At 49.5% G+C, this 8580-nt stretch overlaps 1 protein-coding gene across 1 annotated transcript; it reads left to right on the top strand.

Annotated features, from left to right (window-relative positions):
• Positions 1-2155: 2155 nt before the first annotated feature.
• On the top strand, positions 2156-7308 carry Tril (TLR4 interactor with leucine rich repeats). Its single transcript, XM_026407466.2, has one exon. The coding sequence runs from the start codon at positions 2478-2480 to the stop codon at positions 4926-4928; it is 2451 nt and encodes an 816-aa protein (XP_026263251.2). The 5' UTR covers positions 2156-2477; the 3' UTR covers positions 4929-7308.
• The last annotated feature ends 1272 nt before the right edge of the window (positions 7309-8580 follow it).

The raw sequence follows: 8580 nt of genomic DNA, 5'->3' as shown, positions 1-8580 counted from the left end.
TTTTGCAAAAGGTCAAGAGGACAAAGCAGCTTATGCGAAGAGGTAGGATCTTATTTCTGCTTCTTCCTCTTCCATACCAGGCTTCATGGAGCTTCCAATCCATTTGCTACTCAAAAGGCTCTTGGCACTCTCAGAGGCTGTGGGTGGTGGGAGCTCACCTGCTTTGAAGCTCATGATATGTGAGCTCCATCCCAGGAACCTCCAGTGATTCAAGCTGGGAGTCCACAGCCTTCAAGCATTGGTTTCTTTGAAAAATTTGGATCATCTCTATTGTAGGCAGGGACTGAAGGTCCCCCTAATGGTTTCTCTGACCCCATCAAAGATCTGGGAACCTGTGCTCTATGACACAAGGCTTAGGTTCTGTTCTCCTCTTAATGTAGTTGAACTTTCAGAGTCATCAAGAACTAAAGGGAATTTCAGGCTTTCAAAATAAGAACTAAAACCCAAACTACCTGGATAACTTTATATTGATAATAGACACTTGGTTCCCCAACTTCACCTTTCATTTGAAATCCAAAACAAATCACAAGCAAATCTGGTGCCCAAAATGGACTTTTCACTATCTGCTTACCTTGATTTCTCGAATATCCATCGCCTCACAAAGCCAAGGTCCCTGTTCACCCATGAATTCTTTGCTGACCATCCTATCAGTGATCTCAACTTTTTCTAAATTCAGAACTTGTTTCTATCATGTCCCTGTATGAATTTCTCAGTGTGGCAGTCAGTGAAACAAAGAAATTATTAAAAATCATTCAAATCTTTGCATCTTTATCATATCACCACTTTATATTTTCATTTGCCCTTTCAATGGATTGCCTTCCCAATAGATTGTCAACCTCTGAAGGTGTGGATATGTCTCATTCCTTTAATTTTCCACACTACTGCAGAGTGAAATTATATTTTTCTTTCTGGACACCTTGGGTACAGGCAGAGAAGAAGGAGCTTCCCTCTCTCTCTCTCTCTAATAAGATGGTCTGCATAAATAAATAGTAATTAATAGCTATCCCATGCTCATTCCATGCTCAGCTGGAGCAACCTCCAAAGAGCCATAAATAAAACGCTCCATTCCCTATTGCTTATAAAAGGTAATACTTCCCCCAACTAAACCCAGCCTGAGTACTTACAGGCCTAAAAACTTTGAAGATCATTGCAAGCCTGGGCATAAAGCAGGAGGGCCCTGCAGGTAGCAGTTACCACAGGGCTGTGCAGGTTATTATCCATATGCACACGTGCAGAGCCTACCCCAAGGGCTCTGAGACTGGAGAATTAATGGGACTGAATCACCAAAATCTGACAGACACTTTCATGGTGGCAGAACCAGTTTTGAGCTTTCTTCTTGCTCTTCCCTACAGCAGATCAAGCAAATATTAAGTTCAGATACCTACAAGAGGGTGGTGCTTTTCTGTATTTGGAACAATCAGATACCCAAATACGCAATAGTCTGAATGGGTTGAAGTAGCCTCTTTGTACTGCAGTTCATTGACCACTTTCTGCAGGCAATCTCCCCCGCCCCCCCAGCCCCATACTTCACGTCGAAAAATGCTGGCGAACTCTGGTGCAGCACAAACTTCCCTCAGGTTGGCACCTAAAGAATAAATGGGTAAAAACCTTAAGGCAAGGCTAGCTCCTACTGTTCCAAAGCGGCTGGTGTACTCGCCTAAAATAAAAAGGTCTCTGTCTGCAAATCCCGTTTGCTCGCCCGGTAATCCACTCCCACCCCCAGCCCTGCGCGGCCGACCCGTACAGCTGTTTTTAATCCCTACTTTTCTCACTTGGCGTCCCAGGCTCGGGCTGACCAGACGCGGAGTCACTTAGCCTTTCCTCCTCCCCCTGCCGAGGTCTGTCCTCCCTCCGCCTTCTCCTCTTTCTCCGCCTGCGTCCCCGGGGGGCAGAGTGTGGGAAGAACGAATTTCCGCCGGGTTTGCTCGCTTCTAGCCGACTTGGGTCCCTTCCGGACGCAGCCCGCGCGCCCCCCGGGCTGTTGCACCGGGCCCGCGTTCAGAATCCTGGACAAGAGCTAGGAGGCGCGGGCTGCGGGGGCCGAGCCGCCGGGGTTCAGCAGCCAAGCCTCGCCCCGCGGAGCTCTTGGAAGGGCTCCCGCCTGCAGCTGGGGAATCCGCTCGGCGGGGAGAATCCGAGCCAGGGAATCCAGCTCTCCCGACTCGGCTGCAAACAAAAAGCGCGAGGTCTTGCTCCCTCCCCTCTACCCCACGACGCGCACCCGGAGAAACAGTTTTTTTGCAGAAATGCAACAAGTAGCATCTGTGGCTCCAGGAGCACCCTGCGCCGCCTGACTTGGCCCAGAGAAGCCTGCCTGCAGAAACCCAGGCCAGCCACCGGACAAAAGGCGGAGGAGGGGCAGAGAAGTCCAAAAGAGGCCATTAAGCGACTCTGGCCAGGCCAAGGGGAATGCAGAGGAGACATACAGCCGGCGGGCCAAGAGGACAAGCCGGCCGCAGCACGCAGGGCGGGCGGCGATGGAGGCTGTCCGCGCCGTGCGCTTCCTGTTCCTGGTGTGTGGTTGCCTTGCGCTCCCGCCACGGGCCGAGCCGGTGTGCCCCGAGCGCTGCGACTGCCAGCACCCCCAGCACCTCTTATGCACCAACAGGGGGCTCCGCGCCGTGCCCAAGACTAGCTCGCTGCCTAGCCCCCAGGACGTGCTCACCTACAGCCTTGGAGGCAACTTTATAACTAATATCACAGCCTTCGACTTTCACCGTCTGGGGCAGCTCAGAAGGCTGGATTTGCAGTACAACCAGATCCGCTCTCTGCACCCCAAGACCTTCGAGAAGCTCTCACGGCTGGAAGAGCTCTACCTAGGGAATAACCTCCTGCAGGCGCTCACACCGGGCACATTGGCTCCGCTGCGCAAGCTGCGTATCCTGTACGCCAACGGGAACGAGATCGGCCGCTTAAGCCGTGGCTCTTTCGACGGCCTGGAGAGTCTGGTCAAGCTGCGGCTGGACGGGAATGCCCTAGGGGCGCTACCGGACGCAGTCTTCGCCCCTTTGGGAAACCTGCTCTACCTGCATCTGGAGTCCAACCGGATCCGCTTTCTGGGCAAGAACGCCTTCTCCCAGCTGGGCAAACTGCGCTTCCTCAACCTCTCTACCAACGAACTGCAGCCCTCCCTGCGCCACGCAGCTACCTTCGCACCGCTGCGCTCCCTCTCCACTCTCATACTCTCAGCCAACAGCCTGCAACACCTCGGCCCGCGTGTCTTCCAGCACCTGCCACGCCTGGGCCTACTCTCTCTCAGGAGCAACCAACTTACTCACCTGGCACCAGAGGCCTTTTGGGGGTTGGAGGCCCTGCGAGAGCTGCGCCTAGAGGGCAATCGTCTGAACCAGCTTCCCTTGGCGCTGCTGGAACCTTTGCATAGCCTGGAGGCCCTGGACCTCAGCAGCAATGAGTTGTCTGCCCTGCATCCCGCCACGTTTGGTCACCTGGGCCGACTGCGCGAGCTCAGCCTGCGTGACAACGCGCTCAGTGCCCTCTCAGGGGATATCTTCGCTGCCAGCCCGGCCCTCTACCGGCTGGATCTAGACGGCAACGGCTGGACCTGCGACTGCCGGTTGCGGGGCCTGAAGCGCTGGATGGGTGACTGGCATGCACAAGGCCGGCTCCTCACCGTTTTTGTGCAGTGTCGCTATCCCCCTGCCCTTCGGGGCAAGTACCTGGATTACCTGGATGATCAGCAGCTGCTGAACGGGTCTTGCGTGGATCCGTCCGCTTCCCCAACCGCCAATAGTAGGCGACTGACCCAGCCCACAGCCGCGGGGGAAAAAATGACTTCCCCTGCAGATGGTCTCCTGGAAGAGCAGGAGCAGCCGCAGCCGCAGCCACAGCCACAGCCCCAGCAGCGGGGTAGATTTCTAGGTGAGGTTGCCTGGGATGTGGCCGCCAGGGAGCTCATAGGTAACCGAAGCTCTCTAAGATTGAGCCGACGGGGTCCCGGCCTCCAGCATCAGAGCCCTTCTGCTGCTGCTGCTGCTGTGGACCCCCCTCCACAGCCCCTGGACCTGCAAGAGAAGCCTAGTCTGGGACGTCCGACCCTGCCTGAGCCCATCCACGCGGAGCCCACACCAACCCAGCCCACTTCTGCACAACCGGCCGCCGGTGACCCCTGGCAGCGCGCAGCGAAGCAACGCCTGGCCGCAGAGCAGCAGGAGGGCGCCTCCCAGTTCCAAGGCAGTGGGGTGAGCTTGCCGCCTATGGTATCTGACCCGTGTGACTTTAACAAATTCATCCTATGCAACCTGACAGTGGAGACAGTAGGCGCGGACAGTGCCTCGGTTCGCTGGGCCGTGCGTGAGCACCGCAGCCCCCGGCCGCTGGGCGGCGCGCGCTTTCGTCTGCTTTTCGACCGCTTTGGCCAGCAGCCCAAGTTCCACCGCTTCGTCTACTTGCCAGAGCGCAGCGACTCGGCCACGCTGCGCGAGCTACGCGGGGACACCCCCTACCTGGTGTGCGTGGAGGGAGTGCTTGGGGGTAGAGTTTGCCCTGTGGCCCCCCGGGACCACTGTGCAGGGTTGGTCACCCTGCCAGAGGCAGGGAAGCGGAGTGGCGTCGACTATCAGCTGCTGACCTTGGCCCTCCTGGCAGTCAACGCACTACTGGTGCTCTTGGCCTTGGCCGTCTGGGCGTCTCGCTGGCTGCGGAGGAAGCTTCGGGCCAGGCGGAAGGGTGGAGCCCCTGTCCATGTTCGCCACATGTACTCCACCCGACGGCCCCTGCGCTCCATGGGCACTGGTGTGTCGGCAGACTTCTCGGGATTCCAATCTCACCGGCCACGCACCACCGTGTGTGCACTCAGTGAAGCGGACCTTATCGAGTTCCCCTGTGACCGATTCATGGACAGCACAGGTGGTGGTGCAGGAGGCAGCCTGAGGCGGGAGGATCACCTTCTGCAACGATTTGCTGACTAGGTCCAGGGCAACCCTGCATGTGGAGGGAAACCATCTCATTGGCTTTGAAGAGCCACCTCTCCGTGGGGCTCCCAAGCCCAACTCAGGGGAAGACCTGTTAATACTTCTCCTTTTCCCCTTTTGTGCATTTGTCAGAGAGGACAAAGGGGACAGAGAGCCAATCTAGGTATTACCGTCCACTTCTGAGTACTAACTAATGAAGCAAATATATGATAGACGGTGGTCAAGGCCAAGAGTAGGGGGCAAATGGATGGTGGCTACAGAGGCAGAAGTCATGGCACAGCTAAGGGATGGCTCTTATAACCATGCTATGCAATAGCCTGTTCTCCTTTGGGCTAGAAAAGGGTGCTTATGACCCAACAAACATGGCCAGAAAGAGCCAAGCCAAGCCGGGAGTGCATGCTTTTTTGTTTATTCAGTGTCAAACAGAGGAGTTTTGTTTCTATTTAAGGAAAAAGGAACTTATTTCCATTACAAAGGAGGCTTGGCATCTGACTCTCCAGGTCTGGGGGTCTCTGCCAGGAAGGGTGAAGTAAACAGGTGGTAACACTCTCGCCAAGAAACTCAATTATGTTGGCTGGTAGCGCATTGCCTTCAGGATACCCTAAGGTTTAAATAATAAAAGACGCTATGTTTTTTTTCAACAATGTGAAGATCTCTGACATTTAACAAACTGACCAATAAACTCAAAGACTATTTTAATTGGACTGGGCCATTCAACTAGTTTCCTTTTAACATGAACCGACAAGAACATTTGCTGACTCTAAGGGTAACTAACATTACATACTTTCTCAGGAGAAGGCTGTATACAAGACTTCTCTTTCAGGGTTGTTCCTGTGGTTTTCATATTATTCTTTTAAACCTATATATGGAAAAGGAAAAAATCAATGTCAGATTTGATAAAAGAATGTAATAGGTATGTAACTGATGACCCCCCCCCCCAGGGAACTCAAGCAATCCAGCTTACCACTTCTCTGACAGTGTGTCTACATGGGAATAAATGCAATGTAGTTCTCATTGCATTTTAATCAGTGACACTCAGTTGACTGTGCCTACTTCTGAGTTTCACAGTTAGGCAGTAAAAGTAATTTCTTAATAAGCAAAAGGTGATTGTTGGGGCCAGGGTGTAGCTCAGTGGTGGAACACTTGCCTAATGTATGAAGTCCTGGGTTCCATCCCCAGCATCACAGAGACAAAACAAAAGGTAATTGTCAATTAATAGTGTAATCTTTGACCACATTAATGTCTGTCCTTATATGAAACTGTAGACAGGAAGAAATTACAGAAGACAAATGTGAAAAAAAAAATACATCAATGGGTATCTGTTTCTACTAAAACTAGAAGGTTTTTATGAGTACTTAACCCTCACTGTGAAAGAATTCTATAGTTTGCAAATTAATCCCTCTACTACCCAGTGTTTTACTGTGTGATTAAATCTTATCTTTTAGTAAATAGTTGTGGTATTACTTTTCAATATTTTTATTTTAAACTTAGGGTTAGTCTCCTTTATTGGTTTAGTTTCCAGCTATTTGGGATACTTTCAATCCCTAATATTTATGAAGTACATGTTTATCTCTAAATGTAGTGGTTTGGTTTACATTAATAATTTTGTGTGTGGTCTAAAAATCAGTCACTGGGAGGGTATACACTGTGGTTATAGTCACCATGTTTGTGGATTTATTGGCATGGGAGTACCATGGAGGCCACTATAATGGTGCTAAGGCTAACAGTGAGTCTTCTGTTTAGGGCCTCAAGCCCCTGAGGGTCCTGATGACTCAGGGAATCCATCACAGTCCAGGGGTCCTTTAACCCAGGTCACTTCTTTTATGTTTGGCCTAAATTGAGCCATGCCTGACCTTGTCCCAGCCACTGAGCAGGGATCCAGGGACTTAAATGAGCTGATCTTTGTTTATGTTCAGATGAGTAAATGTCCAGACCACTTAAAACTACAGCTGCTTTTCTGGCAGTCTTATCTGCAGGGCCAAAACTTAATAAACCACAGGAAATAGACTGTCATTCTTTGTTTGCCACCAGTGCTTGTTTTAGATTCAGAACATATTGGTACATAGAGTTTTTTGCTCTTATTTTCAACCAGCTGGCTATCTGGCACCTTTTGTATTCCTGGCTTTTCTTCTTCGTGGTATAATTGTATCTCTTAGCTGTTTCTTTGCACAGCAGTGTGATATTAAGTCCCACTGAAAAAGCGGAAAAGACCTCTGATTCTATCCATCACCCACTTTTCTGCTGCAGAACATCACTGGAAATGCTTACTGCCTGGATCTGTGTTCTACTTTAAACAGTTTCACTGGAAAGTCTTTCAGTGGGAAATGAATAAATGTCATACATTGTTTTGCTCAGTTATGTCAATAAACCCACTTATTAACAGATGTTTTATTGCTCGAGTTTCCCAAATATTTTATACCCTTTCATAATGACATGCGTTTTTACAGCAGTTTTCATCTATGAAAAGGAAACATAAGCTTGAAGTTTTTCTGTCCTCTTTAATGTTTTCCTAATTTCCGTTTTCACAGTAGAGTATGAACTTCATCTTAAAGAAATGGCTGTATGACTTTATACCCAAAGGAACAATGAGATGGCTCTAAGAGCAGATGGTCACCTGCGCTATGAAAATATTATCAAAGACAAGTGACAGGACCCAGAATGTAGCTCAGTGCTAGAGCATGCTTGCCTGGCATGCCAAGGGCCCAAGGCTCAGTCCCCAGTACTGCCAAATAAACAAACCCAAACACCCCCACCAGTGATGCAGGGTGATTGGGTCTCAGCAGGCATTGCCTATTTTGAGAATAGTAAAATGTCAAGCCCTTTGACTCTTGTGGTCAATAATAAGAAGGAATTGCCTTGAACTGGGGGTCATTTTTACCATTACAAAGTTTATGAAAAGATATAATTTTCTAAAGAAAAAATGAATAGGCTTTGTGTGATTTTATTTAATTTATGTTCAATTAAGAAGCCACTGAGCAGTCTGGAATGCGGTGTGACCCTCAGCTCAGACAGTGGGATTCCTGCTTCCACAAGGCAGAGAATTTTGCAATGCTGCCAAGTGCTAAATGTCACATGAGCAACACAAATATTTACTAGCTTGCTACACACTTGACTTTCACCAAACTACAGCAATTTATGGAAAGATTCTATATATTTAGAAAGCATTAAAATAGACACTGAATTATGGTATGTGTAGTGAATCACTCCCCCTTCTGAGGGGACTTCTTCTGTGGACTGGACATAAATGACAATAAAGCATTTCCAGTACTAGAAGTTTTTTTCAAAATTGCACACCATGACCCAAAATCAATACCTTCACCATCTTCAGAGAATTATAGGATTGTGGAAGTCACATAGTCATCAAAAGTTACCATTGTTCTTGCCTAGTCTTTTTGTGTCTGTGTCTCTGCATCAGTTAAAATGGCATCCTAAAAATCCTGGCTGCAGGGTGGCATAAGCATTCACCATCATCAGCTATACCAAGGATGGGCACTAGATATAAATTGCATTATGAGTCTGGGCTAATAATGGGCAACAAGTTGTATGGTCCATTTCAGAAGTTTCAGAGACAAGGCATTTCTCCTTAAGTGTTAATCAATCAGAAAATTCACAAAATGAAATAACAGCAAGCCCTGCCCGCCATCCTGTT

This window comes from Urocitellus parryii, chromosome 3 (genome assembly GCF_045843805.1).
Source record: "Urocitellus parryii isolate mUroPar1 chromosome 3, mUroPar1.hap1, whole genome shotgun sequence".
Classification (NCBI taxonomy): domain Eukaryota; kingdom Metazoa; phylum Chordata; class Mammalia; order Rodentia; family Sciuridae; genus Urocitellus; species Urocitellus parryii.
Note: the sequence above shows the minus strand (reverse complement) of the source record. Positions and strands in the feature narration are given on the sequence as shown.

Excerpts from the sequence above, each read along its gene's own strand:
- Tril (XM_026407466.2), top strand. The coding sequence starts at position 2,478 with ATGGAGGCTGTCCGCGCCGTGCGCTTCCTGTTCCTGGTGTGTGGTTGC.